General features: G+C 37.8%; 1 protein-coding gene across 7 annotated transcripts in view; it reads left to right on the plus strand.

Annotated features, from left to right (window-relative positions):
* The window catches only part of RRAS2 (RAS related 2), a 146793-nt gene extending 122974 nt beyond the window's left edge, over nt 1-23819 (plus strand). For all 7 annotated transcript variants that reach the window (XM_017881550.1, XM_017881552.1, XM_017881555.1 and 4 more), the window contains 5 exons: nt 6214-6301; nt 7209-7311; nt 7487-7595; nt 20036-20154; nt 22318-23819. In XM_017881550.1, the coding sequence (XP_017737039.1) occupies nt 6214-6301; nt 7209-7311; nt 7487-7595; nt 20036-20154; nt 22318-22405 (507 nt within the window). In that variant the 3' untranslated portion in view covers nt 22406-23819. The remainder of the gene's footprint in view (nt 1-6213; nt 6302-7208; nt 7312-7486; nt 7596-20035; nt 20155-22317) is intronic.
* The last annotated feature ends 1350 nt before the right edge of the window (nt 23820-25169 follow it).

Consider the following 25169-nt stretch of genomic DNA (forward strand, 5'->3'; position numbering starts at 1 on the left):
GGGGGGGGGGGGGGGGGGGGGGGGGGGGGGCTACATTTACTCCTTTATAGGCCAATAAAGGAATGAGAAATTTGAAATTTTATGCATTTTATTTATTTATTTATTTTATTTTGAAACAGAGTCTCGCTCTGTTGCCCAGGCTGGAGTGCAGTGGCGAGATCTTGGCTTACTGCAACCTCTGCCACCCGGGTTCAAGTGATTCTCCTGCCTCAGCCTCCCAAATAGCTGGGACTACAGGTGCCTGCCACCATGCCCGGCTAATTTTGTATTTTAGTAGAGATGGGGTTTCACCATGTTGGCCAGGCTGGTCTCGAACTCCTGACCTCAGGTGATCCACCCGCCTCGGCCTCCCAAAATACTGGGATTATAGGCATGAGCCACGGTGCCTGGCCTATGGATATGTCACTTTCAATGGGATCAGTGGAAGCAGGAATGGAAGATGAGTGTGAGTGTGTTTTACTTTCAGAGAGGCGGAGTAGCAACGTGATTTGATGTTTAAGCACTAAGCAGGTCACTTTACTTCTCTGACAAAGTCCCTGCCCTCGTGGAGTTTCTAGTTGGGTTGGGGAAGAAATGGACAATAAAAGTAAAAAATAAAAGATAAAGTAGATAAGATATATGTGGTGTTGAGAGAAAAGGAGGAAGGGAGAAAAGAGGGATGGGGAAAAGAGAGAAGAAAAACCTGGAATATATTCTGAGCAAGAAAAGCTATCAGCTTTCTACATGGATGTAGTCTTGAGTGAGGTGAAAGCTCAGGGTTAAAAAAAGATCACTGTCTCTTTCCTTATGTGCTACCACTAGATTTAGAAAAAATTAATTTTAATATGAAATTATCAAATACAAAAGTTCAGAGAACCTACAACCATATACACATTGCCCAGATTCAGTATTTTTCAGGGTTTTCCTACACTTGTTTTGTCTGTTTCGTCTGTTTCTGTCCTCTCCTCTCCTTTTCCCTCCCCCTTTTTATACCCTATGGTTTTAGAGAACTCCTATGACTTGCTTGAGAATGATGCTGTGCTCAGAACTGCCCTGCATTTGTTTACAGCTCCCCAGTGGTACCTTAGATCTAGCCTATCCTTTTTCTATGCAAGGGTGGTAGACTTAACCAGTGTGCTGGATTCACTGAGTTTCCTAGAATTTCCAGTGTGTAGACCAGGCACCACTATGTGGCAGTGTTTGGGAACTACACTTTCACCAATAGCTTGGTGTCAGGAGAAAGTGAGTTGTCACTCCTTACCACTGAATGCTGAAGGGCAGCTCATCCCCTTTCCTCTCCTTCCTTCCTTCTTTTCCTCCTTAATGTAGCTTCTTTGAATGGGGAGATACTGAGTTGGCAGTTCTCCTTAGGAGGCCAGCCCGAGCTTCTGTTACGTAATCTAGTGGCATGTAAGCAGGATTATCCTGCTTATCCCAGCATAATATTATACTTTGGCATTGTTAGGGGCTTCTGACAAACTTACCCAGATCAATTTTTTTTGGAGGGGGTGGCGTTGAAACAGGGTCTTGCTTCGTTGCTCAGGCTGGAGTGCAGTGGTGCCGTCATGGCTCACTGCAGCCTCATCTTTCTGGGCGCAAGCAATCCTCCTACCTCAGTCTCCTACCTCAGCCTCCTGAGTAGCTGGGACTATAGGCGCGTGCCACCACACCTGGCTAATTTATTTTTTGTAGAGATGGCGTTCTTGCTATGTTGCCCAGGCTTGCCAGACCAGATTTTATCTCTGTCTGAATGTGATAGCTTCCCTAATCCTAAATGTTTCTCCATATCTCCTGACAACTTTAAAGAAACTGAAGTTCATTTGCCCTTCCATACTACCGGGAAGGCATGCTGCCCTTTGAATGGAGGTATTCCCTGTCTTTTGACTAGGATCCTTCTGCACACATCCTTTCATGTTCATCGGGAAACATGTGCTCTCTCCATCCTCCACCCTTCCTTTCCCCTCATTGTACTCTTGAGCCCTTGGGTCCACCCTCTTTCCCTATCCTTGCCTGAACCTTTACTGTCTAGCTCAGTGCAATACTGTGCTGGTTTTTTTTTTTTTTTTCTTTTTTTCTTTTTTCTCTTTCTACTACAGAACATCCTTTCTGGGATATAGTTGGTAACTTTTTATAACTTCAGGAGAGAGACTGTTTTCTTTTCTGGCAAATTGCTGAGGCTCTGTGTTTATAAGTGAACGCACACATAGTTCTGTACATAACTGTAGTATTAACTGCCTAACTTCTCTTGCCTTCTGAATAAGCATGGTATTGGCACTTCGTGCTGTTTCTGTTCTTTGTCTTGGGTATAGATTTAAAATGCCCCGATCCCTCTTGCCCCCAGTAATAGCTCAACTACTGATTGTTGTATAAAAGACACTGGGCTCTGAAGGTAGAGAGACCTTGTCTTTATGGAGTTCTTAGTAGGTGCTGCATACATGATCACTGAACAAATGAGTGAGTGAAATCAAGAGAGCAAGGACAATTGGCCGAAGGGTTTCAAAGTAGTGGGAAATGGGGCTTTGCATGGTGAACAACACAGATCAAACTGAAGGGCTTTGCGTACTACATCAAGACTGGAGCGCTTTGCATACTGCATAAAGAAACTATGGAATCCTATAAGCAGCAGGAAGCCATTTAATTTACATATTCTCTAGAGGTATTCATATATGTACAAAAAAGTGTACAGATCTTAAATGTACAGCTTGATGGGTTTTTACTTACGTAAATTACCGGTGTAGTTGCTGCTCAAATCCAGAGACTATTTCCAGAACCCCAGCTTTCATCTTGATTCACAGTGTTTGGATATCAAGTCCCAGAGGTCATGTGGTTGGTCTGAAGTGTAACTAGGACTGGAATTATTACAGCTACTCCTGAGCTTAGCAAATCTTTATACTTGAGTAAAAAACACTAATTCACACCGTTTAACTGCATGACAAAAGTAAGTTATTATTATGGTTGACATTTATTAATCAGCATGCCTTGGTACTTCATATGCATTATTTCATTCTACCTGCTTCACAGGATTTTGTTTCTGTCTCTGTTTTATAGATGCTAAAGATGAGACATGTAAAGTGATTTGCCTTAGGTCCCACAGCAGAGAGTAGCAGAGTTAGAATTAAACCCAGGACTGTTCATCACTGGGACTGATTACTTATTGGTGATCTGTTGCCTCAAATATCTGGTATCCAAGTTTAACAAAAATGTTGCCTTTTTGGTGGGGGATGATGCTTGTATTTGTTACCTGCACACAGTGAATGCTCTTCTTAGGGATATTCTGACCAGTCTTGTTAGAATTTTGAGAGGGAAAGAGGTTTTTGATTCTATGATAGTCAGTTCCCAGAGTGATGTTTCGTTGGAGGAGGAATCTTCCAATGTGGATGGCTCTATAATTTACGTATAGCAAGTAGATGATCGTCTCTGTAGACAAAGTTTGAAGATAGGACACAGCAGAGATTAGATGTGAACCTAAATATCCAAAAATCCCAACAATTAATTTGTCTTAAAAATTAGTGTGAGTGGAATAAATGCATGTAGCAGTATGGCAAAATTCTTGTAATACTAAGATTGTGTTTCAAGAGTTAAGACATCCAAAGAAATGTTCATAGCTAGTAGAGGTAAAACAGTTTGTTATACTGGACTTCAAAGTTGTAACAGTCTTTTATACAACAATCAAACCAACAATCTTTTGTACATGCTTATATCTTAATCTCACAATGCCAAGAACTGTCACATTTAAATAATTCTAGTTATTGTGCATGGCTTAGACATTTGTAAAAAATGTATTTAACATTTGTTTATTATATTTTAGGCCAAATTGATAGGGACAGTGCAGCACTTTTAGGCATCAACTGGGAGTAGTCAGTGAAATTCAAGTTTTACAAGATATAAAAGCATGGCATATGGGGAAGCATGTTTCAAGAAACGAATCTTAAAAAGTACAGAGCATGCTTTATCCAATTTGCTTGTGAAAGACTGCTGATTCCTATTGTTTAGAATAGTGCGTATAGAGAATATTGTTGCCAGTAAAATTTATTTACTTTTGAAGTGGCATGGGTGCCAAAAGTAAGATCATGATTGTTTTGATACCTGCTTATTTATTTATTTTTTTAGGCTAGTTAAGTGAATTGATACTTGTTTATTTTTAAATGGTGATGGAGTAGTGGAGGAGATGGCTTCCTACTAAAAGTTACTGCTGTTGGTAAACATTTCTTTTACGGACTTTGTTCAGTAAAGCATGCATTTAAGTGAAATATCAAAAAAGAAATAGGATTATTGATATTCTGTAATCACGGAATATAGGAATTCTGTGATTAAACATTTTAATTTTAACTTAAAAAAATTTTTAAGAGGGTGTTATTCTGTCTCCCAGGCTAGAGTGTAGTGTGACATGATCATACCTCACTGCAACCTCAAACTCCTAGGCTCAAGCAATTCTTCTGTCTCAGCCTCCAGAGTAACTAGGACTCCATGTGTACCCCACCACGTCTGGCTAAGTCTTACATTTTTTGTAGAGATGCGGTCTCATCTTGTTGCCCAGGCTAGTCTGGAACTCCTGGGTTTGAGTGATTTTCACAAAGTGTTAGGATTACAGGCATGAGCCACCATGCCTGGCTTTAAAGTTATTCTTAAGACTTAAATAAAATGTGGAAAGTGTCCTTCAAAAAAAATATGTAAAGTCATGGTATCAGGCAGATTAGTATATCTCCTCCCAAAACCAGGGGGTTCTTTTCTCTCCTGTTCTGAGTGCTTATTTCTGAGTAGCTCTCTGGTGTTTGCGTAGGTCACCACATCTGTTGGGTCGCGAGAGCCAGGAACCCTTGCCTGAAGAAGGCTAAACACCCTTGGTGCTAGTTCCCAGCATTAAGCTGTCTCCTTCCAAATCATTCCTTCAGATTTTGTAATGAGCCAGTGGGAAAAATGGGCTTTGAGGAAGTTTGTCCAAAGTAGATCATAGGAGATACTCAGAACAAAAGGAGGATAATGTTGGTGTCCTAGTTAGTGCCCTTCTGTAAAAAGAGGGAAATGCACTTTCTCAGATTATTATTGTTTTCTTTTTTAAACCTTTTTCTTTTTTGGAAACAGGGTCTCATCCTGTCACCAAGGCTAGAGTGCAGAGTGGTACGATCATGTCTCACTGTAGCCTTGACCTTCTGGGGCTCAGTGATCCTTCACCTCAGCCTCCTGAGTAGCTGACTTTCAAAAACCCTTTTAAAGAAAACTGATATATAGGCTGAGATTTTTCCCTTCTTACTGGATACTTTTTGTTCCCCCGCCCCCCCCCCCCCTTTTTTTCAATAGTTGGAGGTTTGATCCAAAGAAGAGAGTGAATAGAATATAAGATTTAAAAAACAAAAAAAGGTGTCACTGAAAGAATAAGTTTGAGGTTCCTACAGATGAAAAAATTTCAAAATGATATTTTCTTGTAGTACAATAAGAGTTGAAAGAGGAATAAGACAAAGTGTGAGAAAAGAAAGGTGTAAGATGAAATGTTCCAGGCTTCTTTGTGTTGTCTCCATTTCTTTCCAGCTACTTGTCTTCTTAGGACTGATGATTATAATCAGGTTGCTAATTCAAATAGGTCTGAATTATAACTTACTGTGTTTTCTAATTTTTCTAGATTTGAGATCTAGATTCTTAACCTTAGTTACAAAAAAAGTTGTAGATCTTTTGCAATCTTGCATATTTCAGATATGAACATTTAGAGATACCTAGTACCTTTTCCTCACATGAAAGTGCTCATAAGAACATTTGGTGGGAATTTGACATATAGGGTAAACCCTAGTACAGTGAAAATGTTTTGATTAGTTCTGGGTAAGTGGAATTTGTTAAGCAAAGTAACATTGGTAGGCAGGTAATCATAAATTTTATTTTTTGTTCTATTTATTTTATTTGTTTTTATTTTTGAGACAGGGTCGTGTCCTGTCTCCCAGGCTGGAATACAGTGGCACAATCATGGTTCATTGCAGCCCCTACCACCTGGGCTCAAGTGATCCTCCGACATCAGCCTCCCAAGTAGCAGAGAACACAGGGACACACCACATCGGCTAATGTTTTAATTTTTAAAAATTTTTTTTTTTTTTAAGAGATAGAGTCTTGCTGTGTTGCCCAGGCTGGTCTCAAACTCCTGGCCTCAAGTGATCCTCCTCCCTCAGCCTCCCAAAGCACTAGATTTACAAGTGTGAGATACCATGCCTGGCCATAAATTTTAAAATAAGGTTTTTTCTTTTCTTGCAGTCCTATTTTGTAACGGATTATGATCCAACCATTGAAGATTCTTATACAAAGCAGTGTGTGATAGATGACAGAGCAGCCCGGCTAGATAGTAAGTAAACTTCCTTTATTTGATAATTTGCATATCATATATTTTAAAAAGGTAAGCTCTGATGTTTTGCTATGTTAAATATATTTGAAATATTAGATGATCTGGAATATTAGCCCATGTCATTTGTAAGTTTTGATTGAAGAGTCCGCAAAATGGGTAATTTAAATATTCTTCAGTAAATGAAAAGTAAAACAATATTTGTACTGATCTTGTTCTAGTGAAACTAGTCTCATTGCAGTTTGTTGAAGTTGATTTTATTGGGGCAACTGGAAAAAACCTGCCAGGTCTCAACTCTTCCTACCTTTTGGCAAAGGTTAAAATGGATGAAGTGAATATAGAAAAGGTTTGATATTTGTTACTTAGAATTTATAGCACAGAGGCTTTAACAAATACTGTTTGTGTCTAAACATCCTAACTCTCCACAAGGAAAGCCCTATTCTTCTAATATGTGTGATTCTTTTATTTGCAGAGATCAAAATTACATTAGCACCTGCACTAAGTATGGTATTGGGGGATGGTGGTTATAACTCAGATTTCTTTATTGAATTTACAAGTATCTTTTTCAGTTTTTTCCATGGAGGGGATAAAACATTCAAGTGATTTTAGAGGCTACTTGACTCTATCTGATTAAATGTATTTGCCATTTTTAAGCTTCTAGTTAGTATGCTAATATATTCTAACCACAAAGTCAACCAGTACTGATGAAGATAAACTCTGTAACTGTCTGCCATTAGAATATATTTGTCTTTAGTATTAAGAATAAAGTACAAAGAAAGGAATGCCATTTCTATATTATACCAAGTATGAGGCTTTCTAGAGGACCCACATTAATTGGTCTTGCCCTTGTGGGGAAGCAGTTTATAAAATGAAAGCACAAGTATAATTACGTTTGTTGTTTTTTCTGTAGTTTTGGATACAGCAGGACAAGAAGAGTTTGGAGCCATGAGAGAACAGTATATGAGGACTGGCGAGGGCTTCCTGTTGGTCTTTTCAGTCACAGATAGAGGCAGGTTTGTACCATATTAGAATGTAGATCCACTGTTTTTGTCAAGATCACTAGACTTTATTGAATTTGGACTTTTGTTTTATAGAAAAGGAAAATAAAGTACTAAAAGGGGCATGAGACTTGCTGAATTCTGATACTTGACCAAATTGATTAATTTGTTTTTTGATTTTTTTTTTAAGTTTTGAAGAAATCTATAAGTTTCAAAGACAGATTCTCAGAGTAAAGGATCGTGATGAGTTCCCAATGATTTTAATTGGTAATAAAGCAGATCTGGATCATCAAAGACAGGTGAGAAGGAATTTCACTGTTGGGAAACCAATTGTTTGTAATCATGTGAGTGAACTGATAGATTTAAGGAAATAATTGAAAGTCTGGTAAAAAAAAAAAAATACTGTGCTCCATGCCACTTAAGTGTTTATAGCTGAGTCTGGCACACTGTATTTACAGAAGTCACAGCGCGTAAAAAAATAGAAAGGACGTAGATTTGGGGAAATTAAAGTTTCTTATTTTCAAATAGTTTTTCATAAAATTTTGTAAGACTTTATAAGCCTGCAAGTGTTTGAACTAGCTTCATTCACATGTAATAATTTCTTGGATTACATCCAAAACTCTTAACTTAGTTGAATAATTTCAAAGTTACCACTAAAGGCCTAAGTTATTCAGTGTTAATACTAAATTAACTTCATGTAGAGAATGGCTTTCATTTACATTACAATATTTGGATTTTTTCAAAGTCACTTTAATGACTGAATTTTCTATTAATTCTTTACATTGGCTAGCTCTAACACTTTGGTAACATTTAATAAAATAATATTTTTAGTATTTAGTTTGCAGGCTAATTTATTCTCACTTGTTTCTTTACCCACTTACTGAAATTTTATTAGTTAAAACAATTTTTTGGTAACATTGTACATTCACCTTTTTTGTGGAGGAGGGGAACAAGGTCAGTTGTATATTAATGCAGGCTGTTCATTTGTATTAGTCCGTTCTCATGCTGCTAAAAGGACATACCCAAGACTGGGTAATTTATAAAGAAAAAGAGGTTTAATGGACTCGCAGTTTCATATCGCTGGGGAGACCTCACAATCATGGCGGAAGGCGAAGGAGGAGCAAAGACGGCAGGCAAGAGAGTGTGTGCAGGGAAACCGCCCTTTTTAAAACCATCATATCTTGTGAGACTTATTCGCTACCACGAGAACAGGATGGGGGAAACCACCGATGATTCAATTATCTCCACCTGGTCCCTCCCATGACACGTGGGGATTATGGGAACTACAGTTAAAGATGAGATTTGGATGGGGACACAGCCAAACAATATCAATGTTATGTGTGTGTGTGTGTGTGTGTGTGTGTGTGTGTGTGTGTGTGTGTATACGTATATATATATATATATATATATATATACACGTATATATATATACGTGTATATATATACGTATATATATACACGTGTATATATATATACACACACACACGTATATATATATACGTATATATATTTAAGGTCTTTCGTCTCTACCCCACATCTGAAATGTATTTTTTAAATTGTTTCTTTTGCTGATATTTAAGTATTTTTGTTTTTATATTATGTTGTGTTTACAGATTCTTAGGATTTTGTTGGAAAAGTGCAAACATCAGGAAAAATTGGTTGATAAACAGCTTTGAGGGCAGCCTTCTATTTTGTAACTGTCTGATTTTAGCTGTGTACATAAAATTTTATTGGCATACCAGATTTCAAACACTGACTTAAGAGAAAATGATATATTATCCTAATGCTAAGATTTGGAAATGTTCACTGATGAAACTTGGTATAGAATAAATTTTCCTGCTAGGTCTTGTGCAAATCTGAGTTATAAGTTAGGGTGAAAACATTTGTTCTTCATTTCAAATCAATATAAACCATTTGAAATAATTAAGAATATGGCATTACTTGCATTATAAACCTAGCATAGACACTTCATCAATTTTTTTTAGATTTAGTTTTTTTTTAGACCATTTCCTTGAGGTTTCTAAACCTGATTATATTTATTGGCGTTGCCCGGTGGACCCTGCCTGTGGCTCTTCTCAGTTCTCAGTACTAGAAACTCTATATGTCATTGCATCTGGGAAATAATGGCAAAGTAGATGTGCATTGAAGGAGTTCTTTTCCCTATCTCTTGCTGACTTCTGCCTCACCCGTATATGCTTCCTGCCCGAACTATAGAAATAGGATCTTTCTCAAACCTTACTGGTAGCTCCAGTAAAGGGATAGGTAGGAGACCTAGGATAGGTGGAGATCTCCTGTAGGGTAGGCAGCGGCACAATAGGGAGGGGAGGAGGGTATATACCCACTAGAACCCAAAGAAGCTCTGCCATTATCACCTGGGGTCTATATGAGTTATCTTTAAGTTGTCTATATACCAGATTGAGGATCCCTAGCCCAAAAATCTGAAATCTGAAATGCTCCAAAATCTGAAACTTTTTGAGAGCCAACATGATTCCACAAGTGGAAAATTTCACACCTGACCTCATGTGATGTCACAGTCAAAACACAGTCAAAACTTTGTTTCATGCACAGAATTACTTAAAATATTGTATAAAATTATCTTCAGGCTATGTGTATAAAGTATATATGAAAAGTAAATGAATTTTGTGTTTAGACTTGGGTCCCATCCCCAAGAAACATCATTATGTATATGCAAATACTGTATTCTAAAATCAAAATATTCCAAAATCCCAAACACTTCTGGTCCCATGCATTTTAGATAAGGGATATTCAACCTGTATTGGAGATTGCCAGAATGTGGTATGCAATTTCCATCTGTCTGCAGACAGTCAACATATTGTGGCACTGGCTTTGTTTGTATATCATTGGATTATAATTTTTTTCATGGAATTTTTTTTACTTTTTGTAAACGTAATAGATTCTCAGAGTTAAAAAGTGGGAGAACATACAGGAAATGATTTCCTTATTTCGGTCACCCTAAAGATACGTAGTGTTAGCTTTTGGAGTAAGTTATTTTGTATTTTGTATTTATTTTTGCATCTAAACCATATAAATAGACATAAATTATGTATATGCTGAAAAGCTTAGATGTATATATATCCAAGGGAGGAAAGCAAGTGCCTGAAATCCGATTGCTTAGTTTTCTGCTCATTTATATGGTGTCTACTCTCTGAAGGATAGACACAAAGAAAAGTTTTGTTCTTCCTTATGCTTTTTTTTCCTTTGCACCTGTACTCAGGCATGTTGACTCCTCTCACTTTAATGTCATGACCACTGATCTTTATGGGCCTTTAGTGCCGACTGGAAATCCTACATTTCCCTAGTCCACTTATTTCCCATTTGTTTGGATAATTTTTACATACTTGCTCATTTTCTTCAACTTGTAACACTTTTTTCTCTGTCCTCACTCTTGGCTGATAATGCGTATGTTTTCCTGTTTCTGTGAGAAATTTGTACATGTCCTTACCTCCATATCTACTAACCTGAGTGCTCAGGTACCCCATCAAGTTCACTTCCCTCCACTTACATGGATAAACTGTTCATCTGTCTATGAACAACTTCTCCACCAGACACTGGATCCTTTTCCTTCTCACCAGCTCATGGACTTTATTTACCCCAGCAGTTGTTCTATTTTAGATGAACATTTCTACATGATCATTCCCATCAGCATACAACATGCTACAATGTCTTTTATCTTTAAAACAAAAAGACTACAGCACAAACTTTTAATCTCACATTCCCCTCTGAGTATGTTTTTTCTGCCCCTCTTTAATAGCAAAACTCCTAAAACTTCAACTTTCTCTACTTTTTCTCCTGCCATTCTTGATTGTACTGACAAGTGCCACTGTCATTATTACTAATTGGGCAAATGTCAGTGACGTTTGACATCGTTGATCACTTCCTCCTTGTTGAAGCACTTTACTTAGCTCTGAGATAGTATTTCCTGCTCCTCCAGCCTCCCCAGTGTCCTTTGTTGGTACTACTTTGTCTCCTTGTCTCTCTAAAGTGTCTTGGGCTCTGAATGTGCAAAGACAAACGTGCCTTATCTCCTACCCTTGAGGGGCATGCTATTGAAATTGAGATACTGTAGCGTGAAATTGAGATGCTATAGTAAGAGGTTTTTACCTTTTTTTTTTTTCCCTGAAACAGGTCTTGCTCTGTCTCCCAGGCACAATCTCGGCTCACTGCAACCTCCACCTCCCGGGTTCAAGCGATACTCCTGCCTCAGCCTCCTGAGTAGCTGGGCTTACAGGCACGGGCCACCATGCCCGGCTAATTTTTTATATTTTTAGTAGAGATGGGGTTTCACCATGTTGGCCAGGCTGGTCTCAAACTCCTGATCTTGTGATCCGCCGCCTTGGCCTTCCAAAGTGATGGGATTACAGGCGTGAGCCACTGCGCCCGGCCGGTTTTTACCTTTTTAAAGTCTCTTCACAATTAAAGGTGTTGGTCTATGTCTTGACACACTTACGTGTTCTACCAAGTCAACTTGGACAGGCCACAGGGACGCTGTAAAAGCTTCTTTCCCCCTGTTCAGAGATGTTTAGTTTTTTGTCATCTCTAGGTTCTTAGTAACCTGTCTGGCTTGCTCTCTGTTGCCGACGCAGCTTGTTTTCTTATACCTTTGTCTTAGACATGACCGTTTGTAGTTTCTTTACCTTCTATCGTATTTTCTTATAGATAATAAATGCCAGTTCTCCTTGTTTTTTGAATTTGTGAGTCAGTACTGGCCATTTCTACCACTGGCTCCTGAGATTCTGAACCCCACCAGGGAGGGGAGATCATCCAGAAGAGGCTTTGCTTGCTTGCTTGTGGCCTCTGTATCTGTGGACTGGGTTGCTTCTTTCATCCTTCTATCCATTCATCCAGTATTTATTGAACACCTTTTCTAGGCAGTGATGATGAAGCAGTAGACAGAATAGTCACTGAGGTTTATGTGAAATAAAAAGATATCTGTAGAATTTGAATGGTTGTTTAGTGTTAACGGCCATCTGGTCCCTTAAGTTATGCCAGTCATCGGTGAAACCCCGTCTCTACTAAAAAATACCAAAAACTAGCTGGGCGAGGTGGCGGGCGCCTGTAGTCCTAGCTACTCGGGAGGCTGAGGCAAGAGAATGGCATAAACCCGGGAGGTGGAGCTTGCAGTGAGCTGAGATCCGGCCACTGCACTCCAGCCTGGGCAACAGAGCGAGACTCCGTCTCAAAAAAAAAAGATATGCCAGTTATTTTGTTTATTCTGCTAAAGGTGTAGGAAGAAAACATAGGTAAATGATTTGCTTACCTTTGCTGAAATATGAAATTAGGTAAATATAGCAACATTTGAACCTGGAATTTAATACCACAGTATTTTGGCTTAGACAGTAGAATTTCATGATATATCTGATTTCAAATTCCTTGTCCTCAACTCAACCCTGTCTGGAAATCAACTGTTTTTGCTTTTTTGTCTTTACCATCTTTCTCCTGGCTTACCTTGGTTGTTCCCTCTTTTTCCCCTCCTTTTTAGTTGCTTAATTATTAATCATAACTGTTAATTTGAGAAAATAACTCATTATACTTAAAATAATAGATAGCTAAGTATATCAATCCGGACTCCCATCTGTCAGTACTTTTGACCACACTGTGCCCCCTATAGCCTCCTAGGAAAAAGAACCCCTCCTTCTCAAATAATAGAGGGTCTTAACCACATATGGCCTTATCTGTGCCTTACGTGCATCTAAAAGGGCGAATTTAGATGGTGAATGTAGGTGTAGGTACTATGAGGGCTTCTCGGCTTTGACAGGTCAATTTTGTTCAGGCTTTATTGTTAGCATATAGAACAGAGGTATGCACTAAATAAATATTTGTTGAGTAGATGAATCTGGGTGCCAGTGAGTTAAGACGTGATATTAATATGATGATTCTTTTTACATAATAAATATTTGTGAAAACAAGTTTTGCTTCTGTAAACTTCATTAACTTGACATAACTCTGAGTGCTACAAATGTAGTTTATTCAGTTTGGAAATATGTAGTACTAGATGAGCTCATACATACTATTGTGAACTGCTGCTGATACTTAATTGTGTTTTTGAACTGAGTCTTACTGGAAGCTACCAAATGTAGTTCTGTGAATTTGTTGCATCAGATTTGCGCTGGTTATTTAAAACAAAACATGTCTGGAAAGTGCTTAAGTCTACCAAATCAGAATATCCAGGAGATGAGGCTTAATATTTGGTGTCTTTGTGAAATTATCTGAGTCGAGGAACCTCTAGGAAATACTTACTTGTGTAGCTTTCTTCAGTTTTCTTTTGATTTCTAAATTCCACAGTGCTATGGCTCCTTTTTATCTTTCATTGTTTGCTTTGGTGATGGCAATGCTGTTTCTACTTAGTCAAAAGTCAGTGAGCTCACAAGCATGTGGTTAGAGATTTCTTCACCAGAAATGTATGTATGAATTTGCTGGCTTTGTTTCCTGGAAGACAGTGATGTGAAACCATGCTTTAAAAACAAATAAATGGCTGCGCGTGGTGACACACACCTGTGATTGCAGCACTTTGGAAGGCCACGGCAGGGAGATCCCTTGAGCCCAGAAGTTCAAGACCAGCCTGGGCAACATGGCAGAACCCTGTCTCTACTAAAAATAAAAAAATATTAGGCACGTGCCTGTAGTCTCAACTACTCAAGAGACTGAGGTGGGAAGGTCACATGAGCCTGGGAGGTTGAGGCTTCATTGAGCTGTGACCATGCCATTGCACTCCAACCTGGGTGACAGAGTGAGACCCTGTCTCAAAACAAAACCAAATAAAACAAAAACAAGTGAAGCACATAACCCTAGCAGGGTTGAATTACATTATGCATGATGGGTAGGACAAGGTATCTTTTGAGCAGAAAACTAGTGGAAAATTCTAAGTACATATATTTCCTTCCCCAATCATATTTACCCCAATAAAGTAAGTAATTTATTGAGATTTCTTTTTCTTTTTGTGTATATATATATTGTTTTAATTTAAGAATGTACCTATTTGATTAGTCGTACACCATTTACTTAACGTGTTTATTTATTTAGCTGCTAAGCACACTTTTAAGCTTTGGATGTACAAAGAGAAGCCTGTCTTAACTTCCTAGCCTCAGAGGACATGATGACGTGGTGAAAGAACAAGAAAACCAAATGAAAAATGTTACTGTGGTGTTGTTAGAGACTTGTCAGTGGTAACCAGAGGGTGTGATGGGAGCTCTGAGAAGGTGCTTCCAAAACCGCACCAACACTTAGGGGGAAGTTTCATTGCTCAGGTCTTGAAAGGTTAGTGAGGAAGAATTTGAGAGTGTAGAGTTGAGAGAGAAGGGATGACATCCCGGGAAGATGGAGCAGAATTTGTGACAGCATAGGGGTATTTTATAGGAAGGAATTTTCCTTGTCAAATTTCCCTAAAATAGAAATTGTCCTGTCTAAAATTGGTGTCTGTGAAGCTTTCTGTGTTTACGCAGCTTCCTTCCTTATTGTTAATTGTTTGGGTAACTTGATCAGTTTATATTTCAAATGCATAGGCCTTGTGGTACATACGTTATTTTGAAGAGAGAGAAGGTAAATTTAAAAGTTAGATAAACTTAAGTATACCAGTGCTATGTAGGACCTACCTGTTATCCTGTTGGAATGCAACAGGGCACAAATTGTTATGAAGTGTTGGATATATGTATATTGGTGTAATAAACTAATGATACTGTATTTAGGCTGCTAAATTTTTGGAATAGAATATTAAACTGGGAGAACAAACTACCTAAAAAGTTTAGAAGGAACAATACCTTGAGCTCTACAGAGTCAGGAATAATTCATATTCTAACCAGTCAAGGTAGAAAACCTTATATTTCTTGGAGTATTGGATAGTATAACTCAGAAGGGTTTTGTCCCAGTAGTAGGGCAAAATTAGCCAAACTAAATGCCGTTCTGGTACCCTATAACAAAACCTAGAGCATGACCTGAAAGGATAACATGTTTCCAAATACCTGCATCCTGGAAGAAAGCTCAGGAATGTGTTTAGGAATACAAAATATCTCATACCCGGTAGGTAAAATTTCCAACCTTCTACTCAGAAATTCCCAGGCATATAAAGAAGCAAGAAAAATATGACACACAATTAGAAAACATAATTAATAGAAACAGATCCAGAAATGACAATTAGTGGATAGAGACATTAAAACAGTTATTTTGACTTTTTTATAGAATCAAGAAGCTAGAGAAAACATGTTAGAGACATGAAAGATATGAAAAGATCCAAATTAAACTTTCAGAAGTAAAACTGTTATGTCTGACATGAAAAATGCACTGGATGGGATTAACAGCAGAAGTAATTGATGAAAATTTCCACATTTGATGAAAAATATAGACACACATCCAGGAAGCTTAGCAAACCTGGAGCACAAGAAATGTGAAGAAAATCATAAGATACATTATAATGAAATTGCTTGAAATCAGTGATAAAGAAAAAAATCTGAAAAATAGCCAGACAGAGGGGGAAAAGAGCACATTACATATGGAAGAACAAATGTAAGGATGGCAGGAGTCAATCATTGTATCTCATTGGAAGCAGTGAAGCCAGAAGATAGTGGTGCAGAATCTTTTAAGTACTGATAGCAAAACTGTCAACTAGAATTCAATACCCACCAAAAATTTATTTCAGAAATGAAGATGAAATAAAGACTTTTCCCAGACATATAAAAAGCGGGATAATTCATCATCAGCAGACCTGCATTACAAGAAATGTGAAAAGATGTCTTTAGGCAGAAGGGAAATGATACCAAATGGAAATCTGAATATGAATCTGCAAATGAATACAGAGTACCAGAGATGGTAATTATGTGGATAAATATAAATTACTCTTACCATAACTGAATATTTAAAGCAAAAATAATAAACACATTGTGAGGTAAAAGTTAATGACAAAAAAGAACAGGAGGGAGAAACATTGTTGTTAACTAGTTTGGTTTTTTCTTGAGAGACAAGTTCTCACTGTGTTGCCCAGACTGGTCTTGAACTCTTGAGCTCAAGTGATCCTCTGCCTCAGCCACCCAAGTAGCTGGGACTTTAGGCACACACCACTGCACCTGGCTTTGTTTTAAGGTTCTTAAACCATACTTGAATTGGTATAGGATCATTTGAATTAGACTGTCATGAATTAAAAATGTATACCATAAATTCTAAAACAGCCACTGAAATAACAGATATATAGTTAATCAACAAAGGAGATGAAATGTAATCATAAAAACAACTGAGCTAACGCAAAAGAAGGTAGAGAAAGACGACAACTAGAGCAAAGAATAGATGATATGGATAGGAAGCTAATAGCAAGATGACGCAATAATATCCATGAGCACATTAAATGTAAATTGTGCAAATGTCTCAATTAAAAGGCAGATGTGTTAGATTGAATAAAAAAACAAGATGCTACAGGAAATCTACTTTAAATACGAAGACACAAAGGTTAAAGTAAAAGGATGGAGTAAGATATTTATATAGCTACTTTAGTTATTTTCATGATTGCCTGGCTAGCAATCATGAAGATAATTAAAGTAGCTATATAAATATGAGACAAAGATTTCAGAGCCAAGACTTTACCAGGGATAAAGAAGAGTGTTTTATAATGATAAAGAGATTAATTCATCAAGAGGACATAACAGTCCCAAACATTTGTTATCTAATAGCTTCAATAATCTTGAAGCAAGATGTTGAGAACTACAAGGAGAAATGGACAAATTCACACTTAAAGTCAGAGACTTCACTACCCCTCTCAACTGATAGGAAGGTAGAAAGAAAATCAATAGCCGGGCGCGGTGGCTCAAGCCTGTAATCAAGCCTGTATATCCCAGCATTTGGGAGGCCGAGACCGGGTGGGAATCACGAGGTCAAGGAGATTCGAAGACCATCCTGCTAACACGGTGAAACCCCGTCTCTACTAAAAATAACAAAAACTAGCCGGGCGAGTGGGCGGGCGCCTGTAGTCCCCAGCTACTCGGGAGGCTGAGGCAGGAGAATGGCGTAAACCCGGGAGGCGGAGCTTGCAGTGAGCTGAGATCCGGCCCACGCTGCGCTCCAGTCCGGCACAGAGCGAGACTCCGCTCAAAAAAAAAAAAAAAAAAAAAAGAAAATCAATAAGGATACAGTTGACTTCAGCAGCAATATCAAACAGTATGTCCTAATTGACATTAAGTGTACACTTTATCCAGCAACAGTAGAATGCACCTTATTTTGAAATAAGAATGGATCATAAAGCCTCAATAAATTTAAAAGGATTTTAGACAGTATGTATTTCCTGACCACAGTAGAATTAACTTGGAAATTAGTAACAGGTATCTAGGAAATCTCCAAATATTGGGAAATTAACATATTCCAACTAACCCTTGGGTCAAAGAAAAAAATGAAAGGGGAAATTACAGAGTATTATGAACTGAATGAAAATTAGAACACAAAATCAAAATTTGTGGCATGCTACTAAAGAAGTATATATAGAGAAATTTGTAGCACTAAATATTTGTATTAGAACAAAGGTCTGAATGACCTTTAGGCTCTTTCTTAAGAAATTAGAAGAAAGAGAAAATTAAAACCCATAGTAAGGAGAAGGGAAATAATAAGAGAATGAAAACCAATGGAATGGAAAATAGTAAAACCATAAAGGAAAGAAAAATTGGTGGAGCGTGGAGGCTATTCCTGTGATGCCAACTTTGGGAGGCTGAGGCGGGAGGATTGCTTGAGCCCAGAAGAGCAGTTCAAGACCATCCTGGGTAACATAGTGAGACCCCACCTCTACCAAAAAAACAAATAAATAAAACCCCAAACTGGCTTTTGGAAGATCAATCAAATTGACAAGATTCTTGCCATAGTGATCAGATAAAAAAGAGAAAAGACACAATATCAGGAATGAGATTAGTATCTTCACTTTAGATCCTTCAGATGTTTGAAAGATAATACTATAAACAACTTTATGCCAATAAATTCAAGTTAAATGAAATGGACATATTACTTGTTCTGAAACAAAGTGTTCCAGAACATTGAAGAGGATAGAAAATTCTTCCCAACTTACGTGAAGCCAGCATAGCACACTCAGAAACCCAAACCAGAGGAAAACGTAAGAAATCCACAGTCCAATCTGTCTCATGAACACAGATATAAAGATTCTTAATAAAAATATTAAATAGAATTTAACAATATATAAAAAGGGCAATATATCACTCAAGGAGAGTTTATTCCTGGAATGGATTGTTGGTCTGATATTTGAAAGTGAGTCAATATAATTCATTATATTAGCAGACTAAAAAGGAGAAATCATATAATCATCTCAGTAGATGGAGGAAAAAACATTTGGCAAATCCACCATCCATTCCTGATGAACACCTTATACAAAGGGAGTAGTGGAGAACTTTGTTAACCTGAGAAAGGACATCTACAAAAAAATTCTATAACTGACAGCATACTTAATGGTGAAAAACTAGCTTTGTTTCTAAGATCCAAAATAGGTCAACAGTATTCCCTTCACCACTTACGTCATTGTACTGGAGGTTCTAGGTAGTGCACTAATGCTGGAAAAGGAAATAAAAGATACCCACATCAAAAAGCAAGAAATAAAACTGTCTTAATTAGCAAATGACATGGTTATCTAGAAAGGCCTGTGGGATTTACAAAAGAACTCCTAGATAAATGAGTTCGGAATGCTTCCAGAGTATGAGATATACAAAATTATGATCCTATTTTGTAGTGTAAAACTATGCCTCATTGAAAATGACCAAAAGAACATGGTTCTCTGTGGTTGATAGGTTCCTACATTTTCTTTGATTTTTTTTCCCCCCAATTTGGCTTTTCTAATTTTTTCATCAAGTGTTTAGTTTTGTGATGATAATAGCAATAAAAGGTACTGTTTTCAGAAATATACTTTTAAGCCCCACTATATAAATGTAAATGTAATAGAATTTAATAATTTTTGGTAATCGTCACTATTCAAATCCTTACATTTAAAACATGTAGGAACTTACATTCATTTATGTTTTCTTATTCTGACCTGCCATTTTATATATCAATCAGCTAATGCCACCTTTCCTTGATCTCCAAAATTTTAGGCATTGTGAGGGCCTGTGATTGCATTCATAATTCATTTCTCCCCGCGTATTGATGAGTGTCACCTGTGTACCAGGTACTGGGGAATGCAAATGATGAGGAGACCTTATGGCCTCTGAAGCTTACACTTTTCTCCATCCTCACCTCTTGCCATTTTCTCTCTTTGCGTATTGTATTCCAGCTATATGACACTTCTGTTAGTTCTTGGAAAGCCCATTCACTCTCATGCCTCACACATTCAGTTTTCTCTGTCAGGGATACTTCTTCACACCCCCACCCTCCACCCCTCAAATCCATACTCTGTTATCTTCTTGGCTTAAATGTCACTTCCTCAGGGAAACTTTCCCTGATCCCCTGACAGAGTTGTATGCTTTAATAGCACCTTACACTTGCCCTTCCCAGAATGTATTACTGTTGTATTTAATACTTTTTGTGTCATCTCTAGTTGGAAATATTGTAGGCTAGTATTTCCATCACAGGTATGTTCTGCATTGTTCTGCAGAGGTGGGCTTTAGTTTATCTTGAGCTATTAAGTCTGTTGGTTCATCTTGTGATAAAACAACTTGGCCTCTGGCTGAATTATTAGCACAATCTGTGGCCACGATTAGATGGAGCAAATCCAGTTGTTAATAATGTACCATAAACATAACTGTTGGAATTTCAGGTAACACAGGAAGAAGGACAGCAGTTAGCACGGCAACTTAAGGTAACATACATGGAGGCATCAGCAAAGATTAGGATGAATGTAGATCAAGCTTTCCATGAACTTGTCCGGGTTATCAGGTAAGCAAAACACATTCTAGAAGTGTGTTTTAATTAATTAATATTAAATGTTTTTAGTAAGAAAGGATATTTTATACAGAAGTGATTCTTTTTAGGGATTAATGCACATGGTGCATTAAAATTTTTAAGTACATATTCTAGTTACTTCTAGAATATAAAATCTAACTTAATTATGAAGTATAAAGTACACATAGGATTTTGAAAAGAATAAATGCTGCTTCCAAAGGGGGTGATAGTGTGAAGATAGTGATGACAGCAGCTAACTTTTGCATGGTAATCTCTGCCAGCTTCTGTGCTAAATGTTTTACATGTATTATTACATGTAATCCTCACCATAGCCCAATAAATTAAACACTGTTTTATCCTCACTTTCAGAGGAGAAAGCAGGAGTACAGAGAAAGAAGTTAAATAGCTTGTTCAAAGTTTAGGTATTAAATGGCAGAACTGGGGCTTTAATTCAAAACTGTGATTCCAGACCGGTGCTCCCAACTCATCCCAGGCTGAGAGTAAGCCAGGTAGTAGAGATTCAATAATCCTGCAAGGTGTGAAGTATAATGTCCCACACAACAAATAATTTTTCTGTTAGATGCTGTAGGGGCCCCGTTGGCTTAAAAGTGTTAACGGGTTCCAAGAAGCTTAAGGTGTTGGGTGAAGTCTGATAGAATTAATAGATATGTTTGTGGGTAAGAAAGATGAAGTTGCTTTAGTGAGTAGGATTTGATTTATTATTTTGGGTCTTGGTGCCTGGCCCCTGTTTCATACTCTGCTCTGTAGATCTGGGAATCTCTGCTAGTTAGACAGTTTGATAGGAATGTGAAGTGGGCTCCCTTTTTTTTTTTTTTTTTTTTTGAGAGTGAGTTTCTCTCTGTCGCCCCGGCTGGAGTGCAGGGGTATGATCTCAGCTCATTACAACCTCTACTTCCTGGGTTCAAGCAGTTCTCTGCCTCAGCCTCCCGAGTAGCTGGGATTACAGGTGCCTGCCACCACACCCAGCTAATTTTTGTATTTTTGGTAGAGACAGAGTTTCACCATATTGGCCAGGCTGGTCTCGAACTCCTGACCTCGTGTTCCACCCGCCTTGGCCTCCCAAAGTGTTGGGATTACAGCGTGAGCCACCGTGCCTGGGCTTCATATTTATTTTGTATCTAAGGTAAATTGAGACCTGAGCGATGATCTTCTGCTTATTAACTCCTTGCCCAGGCATTATCTTTCTGTGAAGGAAAAAAAAGTGAAGGTTATAGCTTTTCTTTTTTAGTAGTTTGTTAAAAATCCCAGTCCCATTATTTTTTAATGGGTACAGAGTCTCAGTTTTATAAGATGAAAAAGAGATCTGGTGATGGATGGTGATGATGGTTGCACAGCAACATGCATATACTTAATACCATCAAATTGTATACTTAAAAATGGTTAAGATGGAAAATTTTATGTTATATGTATTTTGCCCCCTTTTCCCATTCCAGTTCCATTTTAGTGTTAAGCAACTGATGGGGCAGTGCCTTCTTAAAATAATTATGACTGCCTTTTTGAAATGTTGTCCTTGGTTTTGGTTCTTAGGCTGTCTCCTTATCCATCGGTAATTCAGGAATGAGGGGGGAAGTAAAGGAGGTTTTTTGTTTGTTTTGTTTTAAATGCCAGGAACTATTAGATATATTTTAACATCACAAGATCTTTAATCCTCACAACAGCTGTGAAAGGTAGGTTTCCATTATTCCCCTCTAAAAAACTGAGGCTCAGACTAGGTTAACTAACTTTGTCTAATACTGAATTTAATAAATGGCAGAACACAGATAAGACCTGCATACCTCGTAAGGTTAATTTTATATTGCACTCTAATGATGAATCTTTATTCTTAAGTATACCTTAGAGTCATGGAATTTCAAATTGGGATGGGAACTTAAGAGATTACTGAGTCTGGTATCTCATCTGATTCAGGACTCATCCATTAAAGCAACTTCACAGCTCTGCTTATGCTGGTGTTGACGCATTTGTGCCCTTTTTTGGTGGGGGTAGGAAAGAGAGAAATAATATGCTTTGTTCCCTCGTTGAAGTTTAACATGGAAAAGCATATGCCCTTAAAGTGAACTTGTGCAAAAAATAACCTGTGTTTGTAATAGTAGATTACCAAGAAGGCAATTATATTTTAGAATTTTTTTATCTTAACAGGAAATTTCAAGAGCAGGAATGTCCTCCTTCACCAGAACCAACACGCAAAGAAAAAGACAAGAAAGGCTGCCATTGTGTCATTTTCTAGAATCCCTTCAGTTTTAGCTACCAACTGCCAGGAAAAGCCCTCATCTCCTCCTCCTCTCCTCGGTTTACATCTTGTTGGTACCTTTCTAGCCTTAGACAAATGATCACCATGTTAGCCTTAGACCAAGAAGCTGGCTAGTTCTTTCTGTGAAGCTAATACAATGGTCATTTCCAGACAAATTTAAAGGAAACACTAAGGCTGCTTCAAAGATTATCTGATTCCTTTAAAATATATGTCTATAGACACAGACATGCTCTTTTTTTAAGTGCTTACATTTTAATAGAGATGAATCAGTTTTGGAATCTAAGCTGTTTGCCAAGCTGAAGCCACAGGTTGTGAAATTTTTAACTTTTGGAATCATACTGCCTACTGTTACTCTAAATAGAAATATAGGGATTTTTTTTTTTAATGTGAATTTTTGCCTATCTTTAAACATTTCATTGTCAGCCTTTATTAATCTTAAATACACTGAATTGAATCTACAAAAGTGAACCATCTCAGACCTTTACTGATACTACAACTTTTGTTTTCTGGTGGCCAAAATACCAAAATGCCTATTGTATTTATGGATTAAAACTGCTCATAAAACCTGTGTTATTACTCCTACTCTTGAAGATGATAATATTCTACGTGGTCAGATATTTGGACTCATTCAGGACTTAGACATTTCAGTGTACTTGATTTTTTAATTTAACTCTTTTTCACAGCCATGCTAAGGGTAAAAATGAATAATTTCTGTTTGTCTTCCTTTTCGAGTATTTCTGGATAAGGGATTCAAAAAACTAAAACTGTTTTTGTTTGATGTAATATAAAATATGGAATTGATCTTTCCAGGGTCAGAGATGATTAATGTTTTTGCTATATACTTTTATACATTATTTTCTTATCAAACTAGTTAACAAGTATTTTTATATGTTTGTATGCAGATATGCTTTCGCAGCATACCTTGTGTATATGTAAAGATAAGTATTTAATTCTCACTGTTCACTTTTAACTGACAAAGAAAAACAAGTGGAAACTACAGAAACTGTGGTAGAACTTTTACTTGCTGGTCTGGTCTTGGTTGTACCCATCTTTGGCCAGTCACATATCTACTCAAGAAAACTTCCCAATAGAGTACAACAGGATGAGACTCTGAAATCACTTTCAATATTCCCTCCTAGATATTGATTGTTATATGAAGTATTAAGTGTAAGCTTTTAATGGATAATTAGTATAACTGTGGATGGCATCTGATTTTAATTCTGTGGATTGTGTTTAAGCAATTCAATAGTATGTTCCTGATTTTGAGATGCTAAGTGGTATTGCACAGTTGTCACTTTATCAAGTGTGTACAACAGTCCCATGAAGTTTATAGAACATACCCTTGTATAGCTTCAGGTGCTAGAATTAAAATTGATCTGTTATCACAAGATGATGCTTGATTACTCATTGTGTTAATTTAGTGGTTTCTTAAGGGAACAAGTGTTAGCGAAACTTACTTTAGTAGCTCTATGCCTTTTCTCCAGTGCCTTAGGGTTTGAATCTAAAAGTCAGCATTGGTCATTCAGCAGGTGGAGTGGATATGAAACATTTGATGTTCTTTGACTTTTTGAATATTTACTTAAGTCCGTGTTTCTTAAACCTTTTCTATGAAGTGTTCCTGATCGAGACACCCAACTGTAGAGGAAGGTGAATACCTACACAGATACCCCTCTGAAGATGAAACTGAAAACAGCTAAAGCCACACACACATTTATTTGAAGACCAGTAAAAATAATATAATTGGCCGGGCATGGTGGCTCACACCTGTAATCCCAGCACTTTGGGTGGCTGAGGCAGGTGGATCACCTGAATTCAGGAGTTTGAGACCAGCCTGACCAACATGGTGAAATCCCATGTCTGCTAAAAATACAAAAATTAGCTGGGCATGGTGATGGGTGCTTGTAATCCCAGCTACTTGGGAGGCTGAGGCAGGAGAATCGCTTGAATTCAGGAAGCGGAGGTTGCAGTGAGCCGAGATCGTGCCATTGCTCTCCAGCCTGGGTGACAGATTGAGACTCTGTCTCAAAAAAAAAAAAAAATGTATAATTATACACTGTACTTGATAGTATAATTATGTTGATATGGAATTATCTTCCAGGTCTTCTAGTACAATTACTGCCCAGGAAGATACCATGTTTATCCTGTGGCCTTTGTTACTATAGTACTATCATGTATCCTTGGTAGTACTTTCAGTTGGCAAAGTTTGTTTTAGTTAACTTCAGATAACAAAAGATTGCTTACATAATATCCAGATTTAATGAGAAACCCATCTACTTTCATTATCTCACTTCACCTTTTTTCCTCTTTATGCTTTACTTTGGATTATTGTTATTATTTTTTTGAGACAGAGTCTCGCTCTGTCACCCAGGCTGTAGTGCAGTGGCATGATCTCGTCACACTGCAGCCTCTGCCTACTGGGTTCAAGCAGTTCTCTGCCTCAGCCTCCCGAGTAGCTGGGACTACAGGCGCCTGCCACCACGCCTGGCTAATTTTTGTATTGTTAGTAGAGATGGGGTTTTACCATCTTGGCCAGGCTGCTCTTGAACTCGTGACCTTGTGATCCACCCACCTTGGCCTCCCAAAGTGCTGAGATTACAGGCGTGAGCCACCATGCCCGGCCAGATTATTTTTGTTACTACATCTTCAAGTCCCATCTCCTTCCCTCCCTCCCTGTCTCTCTCTCCCCCCCCCACCTTCCCCTCCTCTTCCCTGCCTTCCTCCTCCCTTCCCCCTCCCTTAC

This window comes from Rhinopithecus bieti, unplaced genomic scaffold, assembly GCF_001698545.2.
Source record: "Rhinopithecus bieti isolate Rb0 unplaced genomic scaffold, ASM169854v2 scaffold_11944, whole genome shotgun sequence".
Taxonomy (NCBI): Eukaryota; Metazoa; Chordata; class Mammalia; order Primates; family Cercopithecidae; genus Rhinopithecus; species Rhinopithecus bieti.